This window comes from Dromiciops gliroides, chromosome 4, assembly GCF_019393635.1.
Source record: "Dromiciops gliroides isolate mDroGli1 chromosome 4, mDroGli1.pri, whole genome shotgun sequence".
Lineage (NCBI taxonomy): Eukaryota > Metazoa > Chordata > Mammalia > Microbiotheria > Microbiotheriidae > Dromiciops > Dromiciops gliroides.
Genome location: NC_057864.1, coordinates 77,362,199 through 77,388,542, shown reverse-complemented (window position 1 = coordinate 77,388,542; position 26,344 = coordinate 77,362,199). Strand labels below are relative to the sequence as shown.

The window sequence follows — 26,344 nt, the reverse complement described above, 5'->3', positions numbered from 1 at the left end:
GCCTCAGACACTTACTAACTGTGTGATCTTGGGCAAGTCACTTAAGTTCATTTGCCTCCAAAAAACATGTCCAAACCTCTGATGTGGCTTTGGTGACTCAGAATTAACTGAGGTGAATTTAGCTCCTGTGGTCTAGATAACAGTACTTGTTTTATTTTTTAAAATATATTTTTAAATTTTAATGTCATTAAATATTTACCAATTACATGCAAAAAATGGACATTTTAAAAATCTTGAGTTTCTAATTCTCTCCCTCCTGCCCCTCTCCCACGCCTTGAGAAGACAAGTAATATATTTATTATATACGTAAACACATGCAAAATATATTTATGTATTATCCAAGTTGCAAAAGAAAACACACAAGACAAAACAAAATAAAGTAAAAAAAGGGGGGGGTGCTTCAGTCTAAGAGTACTTTACTTTAAAAGCAAACAACAGAGTTCTGACTAGAGCTGAGGGTGAGAAATAACCTGATTAGCAGAAGAAATCTCCCTGCTTTGGGCACTGGGCTAAGCAGGAAATACATTTGGAAAAAAAAAAAAAGCAATCATTCTGCAAACAGTTTTAATCAGCTGCAATGTGTTTATCCTATTCTAAAATGCTATGGTCACAATAAATCTAACTAGGTAAGCCTCGTTGACCCTTATTTTCAGTTCTTATTTACCTGTTTCTTGATTTTTATTCAGATCTGGGACTCGAATATTTTTTTTAATTATTTCATTTACATTTATTTTTAAATTTTATTTAAATTTATTTTACTATTTATATTTTATCGATTTTAATTAATTTTATTTTTATTTAAATTTATTTTAATATTCATTTTAAAATTTTAAATTCCAAATTCTCTCCCTCCCTCTCACTCCATCCCCATCCATTGAGAAGGCAAACAATATGTTACCAATTATACGTTAAGTGATGCAAAACATATTTCCATATTAACCATGTTGTAAAAAAAAAAACAAGAAAAATAAAGTGGAAAAAATATGCTTCAATTTGCATTGAGTTCCTCACTTCTCTTTCTGGAGGTAGATAGCATTTTTCATCATGAGTACTTTGGAAATGTCTTGGATCATCATCTCGATCAGAGCTGCTAAATCCCAGCTGATCATGGTTGCAGTATTTCTCTTATCATGTACAATATTCTCCTAGTTCCACTAACTTCCCTTGACTCCTGAGTCTTTACCAACTTGTACAACTGGATAACAGCAATAGAAATGCAGAAGCAGAATCCGAGAGATGATCATTGTTGAGAAGTGGGTAATAATAGGCAGGTACCATAGTGCTGGGCTTGGAGTCAGGAAGACCTAAGTTCCAGCCTCTAACATTTACTAGCTATGTGACACTGGTCGGGCAAGTCAGGGCCTCAGTCAGATTGGGGATAATAGTAGTACCTACTTGCCAGGGCTGTTGTGAAGTTCAACTGAGATTATGTTTGTAAACTGCTTAGCATATAGTAAGTGCTTAAGAAATGCCTGCTCCCTTCCTCTTCCTTTCCCCCTCCACCTTCTGGAACTATATTTTATATCCCACTTGTCTCTGCTCAATTTTCTGTATATGTTAGGGGTCAGGGGAGTGAGAATGGACTAAGTAGAGGCATAAAGAAAGGGCAGTAGAAATTGGGAAGATTCCTAGGGGCAGAAGAAGGGTAGAGTGGTGAAAACTCTGGGTTTGGAGTCAGAGGATCTGGATTTGAATCCTACCTTCAACAGTGTGACCTTGAACAAGTCACTTGTACTTCCTGGGTTTTGGTTTCCTCACCTGTAAAAGGAGGGGGTTGGACTACATAGCCTCAGAATGTCTCTTGTGATTCTAAGTCACAAGGCTTTCAGTCTTGTGGGGGAAAGCCCAGAGCCATGTAACAACAGAATTCTTGATCACTTTTCCTAGTATAGTCATACAGTCTAGTGTAATAGATAGAGTGTGGGACATAGAGTCAGGAAGACTGAGTTTGGCTCCTGTCTCAGATATTTATGGGAAAAATCACTTAACTTCCCTGGGTCTCGGTTTCCTCATTTGTAAAATAACAGTATAGCATGGTGATTAGAACACTAATGAACTAAAGTCAGGAAGATGTGGGTCCAGATACAAACTCAAGCCACATTGGGCAAGTCACTTACCCAATATGGGCTTCGGTGCCTTCTCCGCAAAAATGAGACTTGAATTTGACTTATCCCCATAAGGTTCCTTCCCAGCTCTAAATCCAGGATGCTACAGTCGTTTAGAGCCAATTGATCTAGAAAGACAGATTTTAGCAAAAGTAGAAACAGCAGCAAGAAGACAGAACCAAATAAACATGGGTTGAATTTGTCTTGTTGAGTTGAGATGGGAGATTTTTTGAGTCTTTTTAGCCTTCCTGTGATCTGACAATTATCATATTATTGCTCCCTATAATTAAAGAGCAATCATTGTCCCTGGTTACCTCGTCAAAAAAATTAATTAGAGTAACCTAGCAAAACTCAGGAGCTGACCTCTTGTTATTTTCTTAATCTTGGGCCAGAGCATCCTGGGGAAGAGGGAGGCATGGAGCCTTTGAGGTAAGTGTGAAAAAAACTTTGATGGGGAGGATTGTGTCAAAGATGTAATAACTGCAGCCTCTCCCAAGGGTTGTCTTTCAGCCAACTTGTGTTTACATTTTCACATGGACTAGGTTTCCAGCCAGCTCCAGAAGCTTTAATCATTTACAGATCATTTTTCCAGCTTTTCGGCTGCTCCTTACATTATCCATTTTCTTTAAGGGAACCTTTTGCTTTTCTTCATTGTCTTTCTGGTCCTGTTTAGGAGAAGCTCTCCAGACTTCTTTTCTGGGGTGGTGGGAGAACATATTGGCCTCTTTCATGTTGGGAGGGAGTGGCCTATATGCTACAACTTCTGAGAGGCCCAGGAGGGTAAGCCCAGAAAACTTCTTCACTTTCCATTTGGCCAAGAGATGCCTTTGGTAACATCCAAGCCTTGGAACCCCTATGCCCACAGTGTTGCCTCTTTTTCTAGGCAGGAGGAAAACTCAATGTTAAAAATCAGAGGATATCTTTTCTGTTCTTGAAATCTTCTGTCAGGATTGAATCCATGTTTCAGTATTATTTTACAGAAATTCACAAATAGCATCTTCAACATAAACCAAATGTTTCTTCTAAAAAGTTTGCCTCTCTGGCATGTATATCTTTCTTCCTAGCTCTTTCTTTAAAAAATGGGTTCTAACTGAAGTGCTTTCCTTATTATAGATGTAGAAAAACATTTTTGTTCAAAGGATTAAAGGACTATCGTTGGAAGCATCTCCCTGAATTTCCATCTGCTTGCTTGTTTTTCCTTTGCAATGTGAATAAAGGGGCTGGGCTATTTGGTTCTAGGAGAAAAACACAGGATGATACGTTGGGGTTAGTTGGCTCTCTGTAGATCCAGCAACACTGGCATTATTCCTCTGGGACAGTGTGGAGGAGGCTTGATTAGCTATTCAATTTTTAAAAAGGCTAAAAATCAAAGCCTACCATGGACAGAACGCAAGTGGCCACAATGGGAGGAGACTGCATTTCCTCAAAGCTTGAGAACAAAGAGAATCTTGGTGGCCTGTGAGAGCACAACTGTGCAAGTTTGCTTAATGATCATGATTTAATATTATTATTTGCTCAACAGGGAGGATGTGATTTTTAAAAAATCTATACCTTTATTTTTTAAATTAGAAAAAAGTCATCCACTTTCACTTCAAGGCACATGATATCACGGGAAGTTTGTCCCTGGAGGATCCTGAAGCCAGTTTTATAGTTATTTGTTTAATGCAACCAGGCGGTGAACTTTATAAAACAAAACCAACTTTGTTTAAGTCGTGAGAGGAAATCATTAGCATGGTAGGAGAAGCAGAAGGGTCTCTTTTGTTGTCGGGAATAAACATTGCCATTAGGAAGGTAGAGAAAAAGCACACAAATGACTAAAAGCTGAGTTTTTGTTTGAAATGAAGTATTTTAAAAGCCAAACACTGCAACACAGTATTAATGAAGAATCATGGAAGAGAAATGGTGTAAGGGATGTCACTAGAGAAATATATGACCTGAAAAGAAGGTGGGCCAGTCATGAAGCAAGAGTGAGAACTAAGAAATGGAATGGTTCATCACATACTCCTTTGGTATCCATACAGTGAGAAAAGATCTAAACAAAGGTTGCCAGTACATTGGGTGGACTACCTGTGGAAGATTTATAGGAAGAAAACCAGCAATTAGTAAGTGTCTACTATGTGCCAAGCACATAGTTGCTTGCCTAGAACTTAATAAATCTCTGGTTCCTTCCTACTTTCCAGTAACTGTGCTAAGCATGTTATAAATATTATCTCATTTGATCCTCAAAACAACCCTAGGAAGTAGGCTCTATTATTATCCACATTTTACAGTTGAGGAAACTGAGGCAGATAGCCATTAAATGACTTGCCCAAGGTCACATGCCTAGTAAGTATCTGAGGCTGCGTTTGAACTCGGGTCTTCCTGATTCCAAGTACAACTCTCTCTCTATCTATGGGGAAACTTACTTCCCTTGAATGAAAAGGCATAGTTTCCAGTATCTTTTTGGACTTGGATATCAAATTCCTATTTTAATGCCTCATTCTAGCATGGGGGTGACCCTGACTTCCTAGAGGGTAAGAAACCAGCAAAATGTGAGCTCTTGTAGTTACTACCAAGTAGAAAATGTCAATGTGGGTCTGGCTGATAATGCACTGTCGTTCAGTGACCAGACTGACTTACCTTAGACAGGCTCATTCTCACAGGTTTCAATGCTAGGGTAATGGACCTTTTGGATTGCAGAAAACTTATGAAGTCATCATTAAGTCATGGAGGGAATTTGCTTGGTAATGGTGGGGGAAGTACTCCCATCAATGAAGTATTGAGTCTATCAAAGAATTATTTATTGAACCTAATAAGGCATGGGAAAAAATGAATTATTAGAGATTTTAAGTACTCCGTGTCCATAATATAAGTAACAAAATCAAGGATGGGTGATACAAATGAAACTTGACTGCCCTCAAATACAAATAATTTATCGTCATATAAATTTTAATTTAAAAAATGTGTTAAATAGCTTTTAATGAGCCAGGCATTGTGCTAAGTGCTATGTATGCAAAAACAAAAATAAAACAGTCCCTGTCCTCAAGAAGCTTACAGTCTACTGAAGGAATGCAATGTAGCATCTCAGGGCTCTCAGGAATGCAATGTAGGGTCTCAAGAAGGGACCTGAGAGACCAATTAGTCCAATCTCATCATTGTACAGATGACCCAGCAGAAGCACAAGTTGGCTAAGTGATTTGCCCAAGGTCCCTCAACTAGTACATGCCAGAATGTGGATTTGAACCCAGGACTTCTTATTACTGATAGATGGTTCTTTCCTCTCCACTATGGAAAATAAAGAAGCTCAGAGTATCTTCCAATCATCAGCAATCTCTGTACCCTTGTGTGAAGAAGGTACATGCCAAAATCCAACAAGCATTGACAGATGCAGTGGAAACAAAGAACATGACCTATCTAAGATCATCTATGGAGACAAAGATAAGGAAAAGATAAAAGAATTAGGATCTTTCATACCCTAGTGAAGAGAAGGGAAGGGGACAATGAAAATGCCCCAAATATATGGAACCATGGTCATAATTATGTAGTGAGAGCAAATATGGAGTAACCATTACCATCAATGTTTATATTGGTCCTTTAGTCAATCAGTTAGCATTCAAAGACCCATATGAGTGCAATAGAGTGAGAAATCATTTCATTTTTCTTCCTACCTTCATACAAAATCACGATTAAATTATCCTCGGCAGACAAGAATCAGTCCTATTATCAAAGATGTCTATTGAAAAAGAGTTTATGGCTTCTTTTAAAATTGTTTTCATTGTTAGAAATTCTTCCTCATATCTGACTTAAATACCTTAATTTTACAATTTAAGCCTCTTTCTTCCCAATTTGTTCTTTGTGCAGCTAGAAAATATTTGAACACTATCTTTCTTGCAGGGCAGCTAGGTGGTATAGTGCCAGTCCCAGAGTCAGGAAGACTCATCTTCCTGAGTTCAAATCTGGCTTAAGACATGTGCTAGATATGTGACCCTGGGCAAGTCACCTTATACTCTTTGCCTCAGTTTCCTCATTTGTAAAATGAGCTGGAGAAGGAAATGGAAAACCACTTTAGAATCTTTGCCAAGAAAGCTCTAAATTGGGGGTCACAAAGAATCAGACACAACTGAAAACAACTAAACAACAACAAATCTTCATTGCAGTAGTTCTTCATATATTTGAGGCCAGTTATTAAACCGAATTTTTACCTTTCTTTTTATCCCAGTATTTAGCAGAATTTCTTATATATAGTAAGTGCTAAAATAATTTGTTGGCTGACTTATTAAATTCTTGTCAATGGACTAGAGGTAGAGAATAAAATGTTTATATTTTCAGATATGGCCAATCTTTTGCTTGCTTTTGCTTGACTAAACTTTCTATAAGGGAAAGATTTGTGGAAGGTGGTATGTAGCAATGAAGATGCAAACAAAGAAATAAAAAAGAGCATGAATAAAACATTTAAAAATATACAGATGAAAGGATACACAAACAAGGGCAACTTGATATATGCTCTAAAAAATTCCTTAGTCGAAGTTCACAATTTCATATAAAATCCTCTTTATAGTTTTGTTTTTCTGGATAAAAAAGAAGTGAGGTTTCCAGAGAACCAATAATTAAGCATATTTTCCTCCTTACAGCAGAGTGTAAGGGGAATGCCTACCATGAAAGAATATTGCCTACATTATCAGGTAAAATTACTCTATTAGATGATTTTACTAAATTGTTTTTCTTTGTAACTAAGAAGGATCCATTTGAAAGATAAAAGACATCCACAAAATGTATTTGAAAAAAAAAAAAGAAAAGTTCATGCTAAGTATACCTTATTTCTCTTTTTGGATAGGGTCACTAACCCAGTAGATTAGAGAGATGCTGTAATCAAAGAGCAGTTCTTAATTGCCTTTTATATGCCAGAAACTGTGCTAAGTGCTGGGGAGTGCAAAGAAAGTAAGAAAACTCAGTCCTTGCCCTCAAGGAAGTGACATTCTAATGGGAGAGACAATATGAGAACATCTAGGTAAATGCAAGAGAGGGATACAAGATTAAAAGCATTCTAAGGGGTTAGTGACTGGGAGGACAGAGAAAGACCTCCTGGAATAGATAGAATTTAAACTGTCTTGCAGTAAAGAAAATCAAGAGGTGGAGGTGAGAGAATATTGCATAAAGGTAGGGTAGGAAAAATTGGGCAAAGAAACAAGAGTGAGGAAAGAAAATTATGAAAAGACAATTAGCAGTTTGAGAAAAGAGGCACAAAAAATACTGCAGAAAATAACACCGTTTAAAAAGAATTAACCAAATAGAAAAAGATGTACAGAACTTCACTGATGAAAATAACTCCTTAAAAAGCAGAATTGGCTAAATGGAGAAAGAGGTAAAAAAAAAAGTTCACTGAAGAAAATAATTCCTTAAAAATAAGAATTGGGAAAGTGGAATTTAATGACACCATGAGACATCAAGAAATAATTAAAAAGCAAAGTCAAAATAATGAAGAAAATAGAAGAAAATGTGAAATATCTCATCAGAAAAACAACTGACCTTGAAAATATGATTTATGCACATATATAACCTATATCTGATTGATTACCACCTGGGGAGGTGGCGAGGGAGGGAAGGAGGAATAAAATTTGAAACTCAAAACTTTAAATTTTTTTTTTGGTGAGGCAATTGGGGTTAATTGACTTGCCTAGGGTCACACAGCTAGTAAGTGTCAAGTGTCTGAGGCCAGATTTGAACTCAGGTCCTCCTGACTCCAGGGCTGGTGCTTTATCCACTGCACCACCTAGCTGCCCCTTGGGGCAGTGGATAAAGCACCAGCCCTGGAGTCAGGAGGACCTGAGTTCAAATCTGACCTCAGACACTTGACACTTACTAGCTGTGTGACCTTGGGCAAGTCACTTAACCCTCATTGACCCCCAAAAGGTAGATTAAATATTTTTTAAAGAAAAGAAGATATAATTTAAGAATTGACTATTTAAAGATATGATAAAGCCTAGACATCATTTTTCTGGAAAAGGAAAACTGCTCTGGTATCCTAGAAACAGAATTCACTGATCACCACCTGAAAGAGATATCAAAACGAAAACTTCAAGGAATGTTATAGCCAAACTCCAGAGCTCCCAGGGCAAAGAGAAAATACTTCAAGCAGTCAGGAAGAACCCATTCAAATATCATGGAGGCATAGATCACACAACATTTAGTAGATACCATGTTATAGGAGCAGAGGACTTAACATATAACATTTCAGAAGGAAAAAGATCTAGGATTACAACCAAGAATAACCTACTCAACAAAAGTGACTATAATCCTTCAAGGGGAAAAATAGATATTTGATGAGATAGAGGACTTTCAAGTGTTCTGGATGAAAATACCATAGCAGAATAGACTTTATTTTGAGGGGGGAGGGCAGGGCAATGAGGGTTAGGTGACTTGCCCAGGGTCACACAGCTACTAAGTGTCAAAGGTACAAGGCCAGATTTCAACTCAGGTCCTCCTGAATAAAGGGCTGGTGCTTTATCTACTGTGCCACCTAGCTGCCCTGCCCCCACACACAGAAGAGACTTTCAAATACAAAACTCAAGCAAAGCACAAAAATATAAACATGAAAGAAAACTCATAAGGGATCCAATAAGGTTAAATTGTTTATATTCCTATATGGAAAGATAACTCCTAAGAACTTTATCATGATTAGGGCAGTTAGAAAGATTTTCCATAGACAGAGATCCAGTAGTAATCCTATTATGTTGCATGATGTTTTTTAGAAAATGAACAGGCAAGAAAGAAGGATGACCTAGAAGAAGTGGGAAGGGAGAGGAAAAATAGGGAAAAAAATATTTCACATAAAAGTGGCATGCAAGTCAAACCCAGGGACTACATGAACACAATTACAAAACACTTTTTCACATAAATAAAGACAGATTTAAACAACTAGAGAAATAGTAATTGCTCATGGATAGGATAAGCCAATATAATAAAAATGACAATTCTACCTAAGTTAATTTACTTATTCAGTGCCACACCAATCATACTACCAAAGAATTACTTTATAGAAGTAGAAAAATATTAACAGAATGCATCTATAAGAACAAAATGTCAAGATTCTCAAAGGAATCAATGAAAAAATGTGAAGGAATGTGGTAGCAGTGAAGTAAGGAAGCAGTAGCAGATTTCTATTTATATTACAAGTCAAAAGACTCTGGGACTGGCTGAGAAATGGAGTGGTGGATCTATGGAATAGATTAGGCACACAATACACAGTAGTAAATGACCAGAGTAACTTAGTGTCTGGTAAACCCAAAGATCTAAGTTTTGGGGGTAAGAATTCACCATTTGACAAAAATTGCTGGGAAAATGGGAAAGCAGTGTGGAAAAAACTAGGCATAAACCAGCATCTCACACCATATACCAAGATACGGTCAACATAGATAAATGATATAGACATAAAGAGTGATATTATAAGTAAATTAGGGAAGCATCAGAAACTGTACCTGTTGGTGGAGATATGAACTGATGCAATCAATCTGGAGAGCAATTTGGAACTATGCCTAAAGGACTATAAAACTGTGCATACCCTTTGACTGAGCAATACCACTACTAGATCTGCACCCCAAAGAGATTAAAGAAAAAGAAAAAGGACCTATTTGTACAAATATATTTATAGCAGCATTTTTGTGGTGAAAGAATTGGAAATCGAAGGGATGCCTATCTAGTGGGGAATGACTAAACAAGTCATGTTATATGACTGTGATGGAATACTATGTTTTATAGGAAATGGCTAGCAGAATGATTTCCAAAAAATCTGGAAAGACTTACACGAACTGATGCAAAGAAGGGTGAGCAGAATCAGGAGAACACTGTCCACAGTACCAGCAATAGTGTAATGGTCATCATCTGTGAAAGACTTAGTTACTCTGATAAAGATAATGTTCCAAAAAATTCCAAAGGACTCATGATGATTAATGCCATCGACCACCAGAGAAACAACTGATGAACTCAGTGCAAATTGAAGCATACTTTTTAAACTTTATTTTCCTTGAGGGGGTTTTGTGTGTTTTCCTTTTCAATATGGCTGATATGGAAATAGGTTTTTCTTGATAAAAGCAAAAGGAAAGGCATGAAGATGCAAGATGTGACATTTTGTTGGAAGAATTACAAATAGACCAGTGTTGGTAGAACATAGTTTGTGGAGGAATGTAAAGTGTACTGGAAAGGGAAGAAGGACCCAGGTTATCCAGAGCTTTAAATGCCAAATAAAAGATTATGTTTCATCTTTTAGATAATAGGGAGCTCCTGGAGTTCATTGAAAGGTGGTGTGCAGGGAGTGGGGAGTGTGTGATATGGTTAGATGTGCACTTTAGAATAATCACTTTGACAGCTAAGGAGATGAGGGATTAAAGTGAGAAGAGCCTTAAGGTAGGGAGACTGATCAGAACTGTAGCTTTTATTAAAGCATCTTATAAAGTGCCACATGCTATTCGTGTGGGAAAGATGGTGAGATGGGGACTAATTGATAACACAATTAGATGGATTGAATAACTGGTTGAATAACCAACCTGAATCAGACTGTTACTATCAGTGCCAACTTGGGCAAACCTTTACCCTCTCTGGATCTCCATTTCCTCATCTCTAAAAATAAAGAGTTTGGAAGAGATGATTCACTATAGCTTCATCCATCGCTTAAGGGTCTATTGTTATAGGGATCTATAGGCAGGTAATAAATATGGTCCCATTGGGACCTTCCAAAGGACTGATGACACACTGATGCGAGTCTCTTCCTCTAGCACCCCATAGTGTCTTCTTCCTCTTGGCAGCTGCAAGAAGCTGTTTTAATAATTGTTGAAGGTAAATTTTGTGTCTAATTCCCAGTGTTGGAAAGACATGGGAACCTTTTAGAGTAAGTCTTGACTAAAGTTTAACACTTTAATTGCAAGTTGTCCTATGTTGTGCTTGTCACTTCATTGTTATTGTCATTGAAATGTCAGCATGAAGTCTTTTTAATTTTTTCTTTTCTTTTTTTTTTTTTTTTTTTTGGTGAGGCAATTGGGGTTAAGCGACTTGCCCAGGGTCACACAGCTAGTAAGAGTCAAGTGTCTAAGGCTGGATTTGAACTCAGGTCCTCCTGACTCCAGGGCCGGTGCTCTATCCACTGCGCCACCTAGCTGCCCCTGTCAGCATGAAGTCTTACAGGATCCTAGAATCCCAGAGCTGGATGGATCCTTAGAGACCATCCAGTCCAGCATCACTACAGCATCCACAACAAAAGGTGATCTGGCTTTCACTTGGAGTCTTGAAGACCTTTAGTGAAGGAGATCCTGTTATCTCTAAGCCTTAATCTTATTCCCAATAACTCACAGCGCTCCTAGTTGTGCTCTCGAAGACCAAAGAGCATAAATCCAAGCCCTCTTCCAAGTCAGCTCTTCAGACACTTAGAGACAGCTATCATGTTCCTTTTAAGTATTTTCTTCTCTGATTGCTTCAACTGATTTTCATCACTTGTTTTTACAACTTGGAGATTTTGCTCTTAAGAGTATCTTGAGACAACTTGTGGAAAAAAAATGAAACTGAGGCCCAATTGAATTGAGCTTGATGTATAGCTGAAATTGAGGATCTGCTCCATGAAAACCAAAAGAGAAAGCTGATATTAATGTATTATTAAAATATACAGAACAATCAATGGGAAAACTTTGATTCTGGTAAAGCATGACTCTGTTTTAATTCATTTAAAGCTTTTGCTTTTTGAGGGATCTAGTGCAATATGTTTATTTACACATGGGCTTTTTAAATGATTTCTTCCAGGGCAATTACGGTGACTTGCCCAGGGTCACACAACTAGTAAGCGTCAAGTGTCTGAGGCCAGATTTGAACTCAGGTCCTCCTGAATCCAGGACTGGTGCTTTATCCACTGTGCCACCTAGCTGCCCCCTTTTAAAATAATTTTTTAAAATATTCTCCCTGCAGGTAGCTTGAGGACTTTTGTATTTGCCTTTTTCCTTCTGTTTGGCTCTAATGATATAACTGTACCCTATTATGCTTTCTCTAGGGCAGCCACAGATCACAACATTGACAATACAACAGAGATCCTCAGAGAGTGGTTGAAGAATGTGCAGAAATTATACCACTATGTAGAATGGAGACCTATGGATGACCCTCAGTGAGTATCAAGAACAAATCACTGATTGCTCCCCTTTCCAACCTCTCTTCTCCCTACTTTGTGCTCAGGCAGCTGAACTCATACTACTTGAGTCATATATGACTCTTTCCTATCTCTCATCCATCTATCATTTCTCCTAACCCCCCTTTTTTCTCATGACAGTTCTAGTCTAGGCCCTCATCACCTCAAGGGCATGTTACTGTGAAACTGGTCTCCTTTTTGCCATTTTCTCCCCACCTCCTCTAATCCATGCTGCACATCCAGCCAATTTCATTTCTCACCTCTATTTAAAACTTTCTGAGGGCTCCCCTTTTGACCATAGGTTAAAGCTGAAATGCATCAGGTTGACATTCAATCTCTCCATGATTTTGTTCCAATATTCCAATTACTCCCAGCACAAACCCTCTAGCATAGCCAAGCTATCTTTTAAATCGTCCCTAGAATAAACCATGCGCATTCCTATCTTTGTTCATTCAGTTTCCCTGACCTGGAATCCTGTTCCTGGCCCTGCTTCCTCCTCAAAGTCTAACTCAAGTTCTACCTCATCTATGAGATCTTTTTTCACTAGCAAAGCTTACTTAGATCATACTCCTCTCTGGATTTCTTCAGCATTTATTTCTGTTGCATTCTAACATTAAGTCATGTACTACCCTTAGTAATTATAAATTATTTCATGCACAAATGCCTTTTATTTCATCATAAATACAGAATACATCATAAGGTCCAGTGAGCATTTATTTTGTAGCCTCCCCAGTACAAAGGTTATTATTTTGCTAGTATAATACTGAAAATTAATATATTAAAAATAAAAAACAAAACCTACTCATTATTGTTTGAAATCCCCAATGCCAGTCCAATTCTATCTTAAAGACTGATTTTAGAATATAGTGAATTACAAACAAGAAATAAAAAAGCATTACAGGATGTAAAATGGATAATTTTGATTGAATTAAATTAAAAGGTTTTTGCATAAAGAAAACCAATGCAGCCAAGATTAAAAAGAAAACAGGAAACTAGGGGGAGATGCATACTAAATTTCTCTGATAAAGGCCTCATTTCTCAAATATATAGAGAACTGAGTCAAATTTATAAGAATGCAAGCCATTTCTCAATTGATAAATGGTCAAAGGATATGAACAGGCAGTTTTCAGAATAAGACATCAAAGCTATTAATAGTCATATGAAAAAATTCTCTAAATCACTTGACTGGAGAAATGCAAATAAAACAACTCTGAGGTACCACTTCACACCTATTAGATTGGCTAATATAACAAAAAAGGAAAATGACAAATGCTCAAGGGGATGTGGGAAAATTTGGACAGTAACGCATTGTTGGTGGAGTTGTGAACCAATCCAACCATTCTGGAGAACAATTTGGAACTATGCCTAAAGCACTATAAAACTATGCATACCCTTTGATCTAGCAATAACATAACTAGGTCTGTATCCCAAAGTGATTTTTTTTAAAAGGAAAGGACCTATATGTACAAAAACATATATAGTAGTGGTGGCAAAGAATTTAAAATTGAGAGGATGCCCATCATGGCTGAACAAGTTGTGGTATGTGATTGTGATGGAATACTATGATGTTCTAAGAAATAACAAGCAGGATGCTTTCAGAAAAACCTGGGAAGACTTACATGAACTGATACAAAATAAATGGAGCAGAATCAGGAGAACATTGTACACATTAATAGCAACATTGTATGAAGATGAACTGAGAATGACTTAGCAACTCTCAGCAATACAAAGATCCAAGACAATTCCAAAGGACTTATGATGAAAAATGTTGTCCACCTCCAGAGATTGAGTTGAAAGGCATTTTAAAGCATACAATTTTTTTAAATTTCTTCATTTTTCTTTATGTTTTTGGCTGCATTTTCTTTCACAACATGTCTAACATGGAAATGTTTTGCATGACTGCAAATATATAATATATATATTATATGCATATATAACCTATATCAAATTGTGTGCCTTTTCAATTAGGGGGAGGAGAAAGAGAGAATGAAAGAATTTGGAATTCAAAACAAATTTTTAAGAAACCAAATGTTCAGTGTTTTTGCATGTAATTGGGAAAAATAAGATATTTTTAAAATAAAAGGCAATATTGTGAGTTTAGCACTAGAGTTTAATTCATTACATTCAGTTCTTCATTTGTTAGCAATTTTTTTTGTCATAAAGCAATCATTCATTGAAGGACAAATCCTATTATAACATATTCCAATATAATGATGATTTCTACATGATAAAGAAAAATTGCATCCAAAGTCCAGCACAAAACCCACATGTCAAGTGAAATTTAAGAACAAAATTCTAATAGAGAAAAAATTAAATAAAATGGAGAAGTGTGAGTGCTTCCATGGAGTTCATTTTTTCTTCTTTCTTTCTTTCTTTCTTTCTTTCTTTCTTTCTTTCTTTCTTTCTTTCTTTCTTTCTTTCTTTCTTTTTCTTTCTTTCTTTTTTTTCCCCTGAATTCAGGGCTGGTGCTTTATCCACTGCACCACCTAGCTGCCCCCCATGGAGTTCATTTTAATGGAATTGGACTGGTTTAGCATTTTATTGAACTGAAAGATTTTTTGTACTGCCTACCTTGGATTTAAATAATTTACATTCCACATCAAATTAAACATAAAATTAGAAGAAAGGAAAATACAAAAAGGATCAGGATGCAACTACAGCAGCTGCAAAATCCAACCTCTTTAAACAATCTATTTATTCAAAAGAAGTAATATGGTAGAGAAGAAGGGACAGCAAAAGGTAACTTAGACAGCAATGATCTAAAGAGCCATGGTGGCCAGGGGCTTTAGATCACCATATCACTTGCAAAAATAAAATTGTTGATGAGGTGGAAGATTAAGATAAATATACCCTAAAAAGAGCCTAGTGAGAGAATGGCAAGAAATACAGCTAATCCAGATCATCTAGAGGATACTTATAGATTAATCAGGAGAACAAAGATATTAAACTGGATAGATCTGATAGAATTTTCCAAGTGATTTCTTCTCATTGGAGACAGGAGTGGAATAGTGAAATGTTTGGACATTTCAGTATCCATTTGAGCCTCAAAGCAGCCCTATGAGGAGGGTACTTCAGGCATTATTATATGCATTTCATGAATAAGGAACTTCAGATTCTCAAAGAGGGTAAATGGCTTACCTATGATTATTTAGCTAATAAGAGTCCAACAAAGGTTTTCCTGATGCCAAATGCAGGACTCTATCCTCATAGTTATGCTTCCTCTGTTGGTTGTTTAGGTTGGTTATATAGTAGACCCAAAGACTTCATTTCATGTCACCCAGAAACATCATTTTGGGATCATCTCATCTTGTAGTACCCATGAATAAGATGAGGAAAAAGAGCACTGTGAAGATGATTTCAGGATCAACACTTACTTCCATGGTAAATGTAGAGAAATTTGATGAAAGAACACAGTATGATCCTTGAAACTAAGTCTAAATGAACATATGCCATAGTACTATCTGACCTGAGAACAATTAGAGTAAAAAATGTGTCAGGAAATATGTATCATGACTCCATTAATGAAACATTAGCCCTATATTTTCTTATATTTCAATCTGCTGCTCCTCTGGCCCTCTTTTTTACTTTAAGACCATGAGTCAGTAGAAGGTAGGATCAACCAAGAGTAATTTTGTGTTCTACAAGTCAGAAAAAGAGAGAACTATAGTGACAGCAGTTCCACAAGAATTTTTATTGGTCACTGATTTAGGAAAGTGGGGTCCACTGAGTCAGTATTGCTCTTTACGGCAATTATTAATGTCAAAATAGCCCCTCAAACCAAGCATCTATATAGTAATTTAAAAGCTGTAACAATTGGATTGTGTTTGTTATGAGGACAGAGTTCAAAGACACAGCTGTTGGCAGCTGTTGGGACTGAAAAGAGACAAATTCTACTAGTTTTGGTCCATAGTCTCGCTCCACCTAAAGTTTCTACTGAGACATTTGTTCAGAAACTAGGGAATAGGAATAGGCTTTGTCTCCCTTTGGGAACATCTCTCTATGTCCAGATGTTTTGGGGTTACCTAAGGTGATTGTTCCCTAACTTTTCCTTCACTTCTTTCATTAAAATGGAGTAGAAAGTAGATGAATGTTTTGAGCAGCTGCCCCACAAGTTGAAACAAAACAGAAATGCAGTCATCCTTCCCTTCTTTCTTAGGTTTTATCCCGATGAAATTGGACCAAAGCACTGGCCAGGCTCCCGGTTTACCCATGTGATGAAACTTCGGCAGGCTGCCCTTCGAACTGCGAGGGAAAAATGGTCAGACTACATCCTGGTAAAAGCAGATGTTTTGGTTTCTTGGACATATTGAAAGGAATTGTCTAACAGCTGTGTACACTGAAATCAAAATGAGCTTTTTTTCTTCAATCTCATAGGTTCACAGGCTGGTAAATTTAGAAATGGAAAGGACTTAAGATCATGGACTATAAACCTCTCATTTTGCAGATGAGGAAAATGAGGCAAACAGGTTAAATGACTTGCCTAGGGTCACACATGCTAGTAACTGACTGAGGCTGGATTTGAACTTGGGTCTTCCTAGCTTCAGGTTCAGCACTCTATTCACTGCACCACCATGCTGTAGTGCCTAATCCAATGATCATCAGAACTCTAGAGTCAAAGTTGGTCATTGAATTCATCTGAATTCTAATGTTTTTCATTATATTATTGGGGTCATTTGTTTATATTGTTCTCTTGGTTCTGCTTACTTTCTTCTAAAACTGTTCAATAGTCTCTGAATTTCTCTGACTTCTTATTCACCGTTTCTCTTATTGTGCAAGAACATCTCAATTTATTCAGCCATTCCTGGTAGCATTCAAGTCCATTGACTGGCATGACTTACAGGTGGTCCATGAACTTCTGGAACACCAGGATGACCTAAGAAAGGTCATCTCATGCTTTCTCAACAGGGGGTGGTGCCATGGTTCTCACAATTATATTGTCTTGTCTCGTCTTGTCTTGTCTTGTCTTGTCTTGTCTTGTCTTGTCTTGTCTTGTCTTGTCTTGTCTTGTCTTGTCTTGTCTTGTCTTGTCTTGTCTTGTCTTGTGTTTTGAGACTTGGTTCCCCAATCTCTCCCGGACTGGAAATGTAATTGCCACTCAGGAGCCCAATATCAATGCCAATCCCAATCAGCCTGGAAGTTTTCTCCTGCTTTCTTGATGTAACCAGTTATTCCTTCCTTAGGGAGACTGGTGATCCACCACACAACATATTAGTATTGGATTTTGCATAGACATCCAATCAGCTTTTAGCCCAACTGCCGTTCAGAATTCCTGAGAATGATCCATGCACCAGCCTCTGTCTCCCCAGGAGCAGGGATTACAGATTTGTGCCACCACATCTGACTAATCATATGATTTTTGTTCTTTCTGACTTAGTATGTGAATTTAAATTTGAACCACCCTTTCATGCATAATACAAATTCTACCTGGTCATTATGAAATGCGTATGTATATGTGTGTATTATCATTGTTGCTTTGGGGGAGGAGGGCTTCAATGCACAGTATATATAATATATACATATCTATATATCTAGCTATATCAGTATACATATATAACATATATACACATATGGCTTATAAATGAGCAGTTACTTGTTTTCCCCCTGAATCATTTCTGGCATTCTTCCCCCAAAACTACTTTATTCTCCTTAATAAATAATAATTTTATAATACAATATATTATTCACTATATTATAATGATATAATATATTATACATGATATGTCATATTGTTTTACTACATTATATCATGTATTATATGTGTACACATATATGATATATTTGCATATAACATTTTATCTATTTTAAATATGTATCTTATTTATTATAAATATAATAAAATTTATTTAATAAATGAGCTGGAGAGTAGAGAGTTGTTTTACCTTTCTCCCTTTGAGGGAAGATTAACTTGCATTTTGGACACACATATTTTAATTGCTTCTAAGGAAAAAAAAAACATAGCACAAATTCTTCAAATCATTACAACATTCCTCTTGCCTACCATATTAAGTGACAATCAGATGCTTTGTTTTCTTGTAGCTCTTGTTGCTAACTCACCCTACTAACTGTCATCACCAATTTCCTATCATCTGTGATGGGGAATCTCTCACTGGGGCTCCTAAGTGAGATCTGTACTGTTTATTTTAATCATACCACTTTAATTACAGACTTTTCTGCCCTTACTCCATTGTCCTGAACTGCTTGGCCAGATGCATTTGTCCTCCAGTTAGCCAACACCCTAATTCAGGTGGTTGTCCTTAGCTGCTACATGCCAGAAAATCTTATGAAGAAATCCAGTTTTAGACATTTCTTGCCTTTCCTTTCTCTTCCCTCTTCTCACATACTTAACCAAATATTGTATAATTGGGGTTTATTGCTTTGCTGTTGTTGTAGTTAGTCTTTATAGTTCAATTTGGTTTGGGGTTTGTTTGTTTGTTTGTTTGTTTTTATGGGCGGGGCAATGAGGGTTAAGTGATTTGCCCAGGGTCACTCAAGTCAGTATGGATCAAGTGTCTGAGTTCATATTTGAACTCAGATCTTCCTGAATCCAGGACAAATGTTTTATCCACTGCACCACCTAGCTGCTCCTGAACTTGTTTTTTATTTTGTTGATCTGCTTTGATTTCAGGTGTTGTTGTTTTTTCATTTTGTTCCTTATTTGATTTTTTAGCTGCAGCCCCAACTTGTTTATTCCTCCTTTCCCCACATATAGTGAAGGCATTGAGGACTCTACATTTGCCTATAGCAACTGTTTTGATTGCATCCTATACATTTTCAGTTCAATACATATTTATTTAGTGTCTGCTTTTGGCAATGCATCATGATGAGTATGGAGTGGATACAAAGATTTAAAAGTAAAGTCTTTGTTTCCAAGGATCTTACATCCTAGTGGTTAGATATGGCTTTGACATATAAAAGTAGCTGCAACATGCATGTACTTTCCACAGTGCTTGGCACATAATAGGTGTTTAATACATATTTATTGACTGACTAATTTAAAAGAGAGAGCTAACAACTGCAAAGCCCAAGAAAGGCCTTTGTTAATAAATGGCACCTTGGCTGTGCTTCCAAGGAATCTGGGAATTCTTTTTTCTTTTTCTTTTTTTCTTTTCTTTTCTTCTTTTTTTTTTTTTTTTTTTTGCTGTGCAATGAGGGTTAAGTGACTTGCCCAGGGTCACAAAGCTAGTAAGTGTCAAGTGTCTGAGGCCAGATTTGAACTCTGAAACCTTGGAATTCTAATAAGAAGAAGTGGGGGGGGGGCAGCCAGGTAGCACAGTAGATAGAGCACTGGCCCTGAATTCAGGAGGACCTGAGTTCAAATCCAGCCTCAGACACTTGACACTTAACTAGCTGTGTGACCTTAGGCAAGTCACTTAACCCTAATTGCCCCACCAAAAAAAAAGAGAAGTGGGGAGGAATTGAATTCTAGATATCAGGAACCAACCATGCAAAACCACAAATGCATTATTTATAAATATTCATGTAATAATACCTATCACATAGGGTTGATGTGAGGATCAAATCAGAATGATGTTACAAAAATGTGAGTTGTTATCAGCAGCAGCAGCAGCAGCAGCACTTTTTCCATAATGTTTTCTCCACATATCTCTAAAAATCAGCTTATTCATTAACCTGTTCAAATCAGTAACTCATTTCTTATTTCGATAGACTTATAGTCTGATAATAGAGAATGAAATTGGCTATTATTAGCTTTCTAAGATTTTGTTTTATGAATTTGATTACTATATAACTTTATTCATATGTGTTTTCATTTTTATCATGTCTATTTTAATGAACTCTATTCAAATTTATGATCCCATTCAGTGTAGCCTCAGCATTACTTAGACTGACTATTGTTTGATATCTTATTGACCAATCTTTGAGTTAATATCTGTATAAATATTTTGCATTAAATATATTCCCAGCAGACAACACAATGATTCATTCTACTTTTTAAGTACATTTTATGACCTTTTTCTTTTTATTAGGAGATGGAATCAATTTATATTTAACATTAAATTTGGTCTTGACTTACCTTTATTGCAACTGCTTTATATTATTTTGGAAGGCAAGTTAAACTTTCTTATTTTGCTGAACTATATTGATAACTAAAGTTAATTTTTTTTTTTTTTTTTTTTAGTGAGGCAATTGGGGTTAAGTGACTTGCCCAGGGTCACACAGCTAGTAAGTGTTAAGTGTCTGAGGCCGGATTTGAACTCAGGTCGTCCTGACTCCAGGGCCGGTGCTCTATCCACTGCGCCACCTAGCTGCCCCCAACTAAAGTTAATTTTAACAAAACTAAACACAATTGTGATTGCATGTGCAATTTTCCCTAACACCTGATACTGTAGTTGATGAAAGACAGGTGTTTCATTGTAGATTGAACAACTTCTGTCTTTTCAACACCATTTTCTTTATGAATCTAAAACCTTTTTGATCATATGATTTAAATCTTTGGAGATTTGTATCTCTTACATTACAATTTCAATTGTGACCTAGTTTGGAAAGATATTTGCATGAGTCCTTTTCTCCATGAATTCTTTGGAATTGTTTTGCATTTTAAATGTCAATCTATTACCATCAAGCAGAATGCTTAGAAACTGATTCTGAAATTGAAGCTCATCTTTTCTAAACTCATACATGATAGCATGCTTGGGATTCTTTCCTTCCTCACTTCTGCCTCACAAAATCTCTAACATTCACCCTTCAAAATGAGACATAAGCAGCACTTTCCTCATGCTGCCTTTCTTGTTTCTCCTCCTGATTGCTCATATCCTACTTCCCTATCATATATCTTTTTATTTATTTTGTGTGTTTGTTTGTTTGTTTTTGGTGAGGCAATTAAATGACTTGCCCAGGGTCACACAGCTAGTAAGTGTCAAGTGTCTGAGGGCAGATTTGAACTCAGGTCCTCCTGAATCCAGGGCTGGTGCTCTATCCACTGCACCACCTAGCTTCCTCCCTACCATATAATTAAACACCTTATATTTATTTTGCATTTATTCTGCATATGCATTCTGAGTATACTTTGTACATGATGTCTCTTCTACTAGAATGTAAGGTTCCTGAGAGCAGGGCTCATTGAATTTTTTTCTCTGCATCTCCAGAGCCTAATACAGTGTCTGGTACATAGTAGGAGATTACTATATATTTGTTAATTGATTGGTTAGTGGGCACAAGTTTTACTTCGGCTTCTTTTGGCTTTTCTATTTTGGCACTTTCTCATTTGTGGTTTCTTTCTCCTTCAAAGTCACTTGAAAGATGATTTTCTTTATCATTGTGGTTTTGAAATTTGAAGATAATCTGCCAGCTGAATTTGAATTTTAAATTTATTCTCATTTTTATTTGGACTCTTCCTGTATGTAGAGTATTACTTGTTCTTAAGAGTGTTGGGAAATTTCTTGAATAACTCCTTGAAAAGTGATGACTTAAGTTATTTCCTTTTTTTTTATTTTTTGCTGTGTTTAGGGATACCATTATTTCAAAAGTTCAGTCTCCTAGATATGTCTTCCAACTCTGTAAGTTTTTCCTACATCGTTTCCATATATTTTTACAGTTCAATTATTCACTTTTTCCACATTGACTGCATGATCATTCTTCATTCTGCTGCATTTGTTGTGCTTTTTTTCTACTTCTAATGATGTTTCAATGTTATTTTCAATTTTTTTGTGAATTTTTAAGTCTTTTTGTAGACTTTTTAAGCTAAAGTTGGGGCTTTAATTGCATAGCTTTCTTTGTTGTGTTCAGATAGTCCTTTAGTTGTATCTGAGATTTATTAGAAAGATCATGTGTTCATTTAATTTCTCCCAGGACTTCATTTTTAATGAGTTTGAAGCTTCCTTGAAAGATTTTCTTCTTCAAGGGAATTCACCTTTGGGGATTTCTTTGCATTGTTTCCAGTGTTTCTTCCTTAGGCCTTTTCTCCAGGAATTTGTCCTTTTTGTTTCTTTAAAATTCTATTTTTTAAATCGTAGTAGAGTTCATTGCCTTTTGAAAATTTTCTAGAAATTTGATTTCTTTTTATTGTTTCTATTGCTATTTTCTTTTTTTTTCTTTTTTATTTATTTTTTTTATGGGGCAATGGGGTTAAGTGACTTGCCCAGGGTCACACAGCCAGTTAAGTGTCAAGTGTCTGAGGCCGGATTTGAACTCAGGAACTCCTGAATCCAGGGCCGGTGCTTTATCCACTGCGCCACCTAGCCGCCCCTCTATTGCTATTTTCAAGGGAGGTATAAAGACTTTTACTTCTTTTTATGTTCTCTTTCTGTCATTTTAAATGTTTTTTTTTTTTTCAAACCAAGGAAAGAGAGATAGTAAAGAGGGCATGGCAGAGGAATAACTATCAGGATTCCCAATTTTTGTCCTAGCCTCCCTAATAGCTCTCTATGTCAGTTGGTGAGAGAATGATCCTTTGCACAACTTTGTTATGACTTCCTACAGCACGAAGACTGGCTATGTCCTCATGGGAAGCCATGAATAAGGCAAGATAACTGAAGAGTTGTGAGCTCTTCAGAAGAAAGATTTCTCTAATTCATACAAGACTGGATAATTATTATGCAAGCTAAAACTACATTGCTACAGTTAAAATGTGAAATTCGGTTCCATTTTAGCTTTTGCCCCAGAGAACATGCATACTCGAAATGTTTAGGGAGAGAGTGGAATGTCTCCTATTTTGTTCCCACAATCTCTTACTTATTACACTCAATTATAAGGGAGAGTTATTGTCTCTGAATTGGTTCCAACATTTTCGCCTGCATCTTTTAGAATAACCAGAAGAATGCTGGCTTGGGTATGTAGGTGTCATCTTCATCCTCTCGAGAGTGTACTTGGTTTCAATGCACCTGATGTTGCTTAAGAGTAGAACAGCTGTATGCACATCTGTGCTACTCCCATGAATCCAGGAAGAGAAGTCCCTTATTATCCCTGTGAAAATTGAAAAGGGCTGTTTTCCATAGGCTTTAATGAGCCTACTTATGTTATGTGACCTGGAGGTCCAGGAGAGGTTTTTGTTTTTGCAGGGTGGGGAGGGTGCTTAGGAATGGAGACAAAAATGACAAGGTCTGTTGCTTGTTTCATCCTGGTTATCACTAAGATTCTGATGAAGGCCAGGAGCTCTTTATTTCACTCTGAATGTACAGCTCCCCAAAAAGAGTCTCATATTTTACATCATCTCTTCAAAATGTAAATCACCAGCATATTTTGTAGGAAGTGCCACATTTTATTAAGAATATTTAGAAGTTAACTGGCAAAAAAAAAAAGATATTTGCAGCAAATTTCTCTGATTAGGGCCTCATTTCCAAGATAAACGGAACTGACCCAAATTTATAAGAATGAGTCATTTTGCAGTTGATACATGGTCAAAGGATGAGAGCAGGAAGTTTTCAAAAAAAGAAATTCAAATTATAAACAGAAAATATAAAAATGCCTTAAATCATTGATAAAAAAATGCAAATTAAAATAACTTGGAGATTTCACCTCACACCCATCTGACTGGTAAAGATGAACAAAAAAGGGAAAATGACAAATGTTTGATGGGATTGTGAGGAAACAGGTATACTATGAATTGGTACAGCCCTTCTGGAAAGCAATTTGGAGCTATGGCACAAAACTAAACTGTATATCTTTCCCCAGAAAGATTTAAGAAAGATGAAAAAGATCTTTATGCACAAAAATATTTATAGTAGCTCTTTTAGAAGTGTCAAAGAACTGGAAACTAAGGGAGTGCCTATCCATTGGGGAAGAGCCAGACAAATTGTGGGTTGTAAATGTAATGGGATATTAATGTCCTGTAAGAAATGAGAAAAGAGATGGTTTCAGAGAAACCCAGGAAGGTGAATGTAAAGTGAGCAGACTCGGGAGAACAACATTGTAAAGACAAACAACTTGGAATGACTGATGAACTCTATTCAATGCAGTAACCAATCATGATTCTAATGATGATGCATGTTAGTTACCTCTTGAAGTGGAGGTAGCTGACTCAACATTCAGAGAAACACATTTTTGGACATAGCCAATGTGGAAATTTCTTTTGCTTAACTATTCATATTTACTTCAAGATTTTATTTTTCTTCTCTTTTCAGTTTGAGGGGAAAGGAAGTAGAGGGTAGAGGAAATAAATGCTTGTTAATTGAAAAAGAAAATAAAAATTCAAAAAAGCTTATTTAACACTATATAGAAATTATAATATAGACATATAACTTTAAAGACATTTTATACTGATTTAATTTAATCTGATATCTGTTAATACTTGGTGAGGAAACTTTCTCAACTAATGCAGGTGGGCCCACTGAATAGCAACTTAATAGTGTTCAAGAATTGTTTGGGATCCTGAGAAGTTACAGTCACACAGATAGTATGTAACAGGAGAATGACCTAAATCCAGATTGTTCTAGTTGCTTTCTGGTTACTATACCATAGTGCCTGTCATAAATATCATATGAAAAAAATGCATATCATAGTGCCTAGCACATAATGACTATTTAATAAATACTTATTGATTGACTGGTATTTGTGGTAGATTGACTTGAAAATAGAAGCTTCTGAATGCATGTGTTTTCTCAATTTTCTTCAGTATAACAAATTTTATTGTATCTACAGTAGGAAAACAGTCTTTAACCTAATGATCACCTCATTGAATAATATTAGAAATAATCCTATTCTTTAAACTGAGATACTACCCATAATAAAATATTATTGATAATTGATTCCGAGCCAACTTGAGTAGTGAACTTTATAACTTTACCTGAAGCCTGGCAAAATTTGTCATGGGGGATGTAAAGGTAGGCACCAGCCTTGAACTAAAACCAGGGATAAAAGTACTAGTTGTATGAAATTGAGTCCGCAAGTTTTGTATTTAGACACTAATATATTTTTCAAAAATTTCTCAGTTGCTATATCTTCTGGAGAGTGTAGCCTAAAAAGCTAGCTTTGTATGTGAGGAATAATTTTCTGAGTGTTATATCTATGTTCTTTCATCTGCCTTTGAAAAGTGTCACCTATTTTTTCCCTTCTCTTCCAAGTTTATAGATGTCGACAATTTCCTGACTAATCCACAGACCCTCAGTCTTATGATCTCTGAAAACAAGACTATCGTGGCCCCGATGTTGGAATCTCGAAGCCTCTACTCTAATTTCTGGTGTGGAATCACACCTCAGGCAAGTTGTATTGGGCAATACTTTGAGGGTCATGGTTGTTAATGAAGCAATGATGTATCCACAGCCATATCTTTCCTCTCCCCCCCTCACCCAACTCTTGTTGTTTGTCCATTGTTATCAAAGAAGACCGTGACATCAGAGTGATTTTATAACTTGCACCGAATTGGATTTAAGTGAGGGGGGTCAACAAGGTCAACAACCTCACTCTGTCCTCCAGAGCCATCTGGGTCCAGTGGCAAGATATATATCAGGACAACTGGAGATCACCCAGGGTGTTTTTAAGGCAATTGGGGTTAAGGGACTTGCCTAGGGTCACACAGCTAGTAAGTATCTGAAGTGAGATTTGAACTGGGATCCTCCCAACTTCAGGACCTAACCACTGTGCCACCTACCTGCCCATCTCTATTGTGAAAAAAGATTTTTCAGAAAAAAAGAACTGTCTATGCCGATGGCATAGAATTGGAATGGGCTGTCTCACTGTAGGAGTGGTGAGTTTCTCAGCACTGAAAGAGATGAAAGTATTTAAGCAGAGCTGGCTGAGTCAAGTCAACAAGTCAATTTTATCACTTGCTTATTATGCATGAGGTTCTGTGCTGGGACAACTTAGAGGGGGTTACTTCTTTTAGTACAAGCTTAAAATTGATGACTTTTTAAGTTAATTTTGCTTTCCCTGAACTTCATCTTCCCTGATTTGAAGATTGAGAAGGATGGAGAAGGTGATAGATTCCTGGATTTAGAGCTGGAAAGAGCTTTAAAAGTCATCTGGCAAGATGGCGGAGGAAAGGCAGTGAGCTCCCGAACTCATGTCATGATCGCTCCAAAAAACATCCAAAGAACGCCATAGGAAAATGGCCAGAGCAGCAAAACTCACAGAAGAATGTGCTGAAATCATCTTCTAACCAAGAACGGCTTGGAAGGTCAGAAGGAGGGAGCTGCTGTGCTGATACAGG

General features: G+C 36.7%; 1 protein-coding gene across 2 annotated transcripts in view; it reads left to right on the top strand.

The window, feature by feature from the left end:
* COLGALT2 (collagen beta(1-O)galactosyltransferase 2) overlaps positions 1-26,344 on the top strand; it is a 138,999-nt gene that overhangs the window by 65,129 nt on the left and 47,526 nt on the right. Inside the window, exons 2-4 of one of the 2 annotated variants that reach the window (XM_043964813.1) lie at positions 12,112-12,222; positions 16,400-16,517; positions 25,260-25,394. In XM_043964813.1, coding sequence (XP_043820748.1) covers positions 12,112-12,222; positions 16,400-16,517; positions 25,260-25,394 — 364 coding nt within the window. The remainder of the gene's footprint in view (positions 1-12,111; positions 12,223-16,399; positions 16,518-25,259; positions 25,395-26,344) is intronic. The other variant, XM_043964814.1, reaches the window with a different exon arrangement.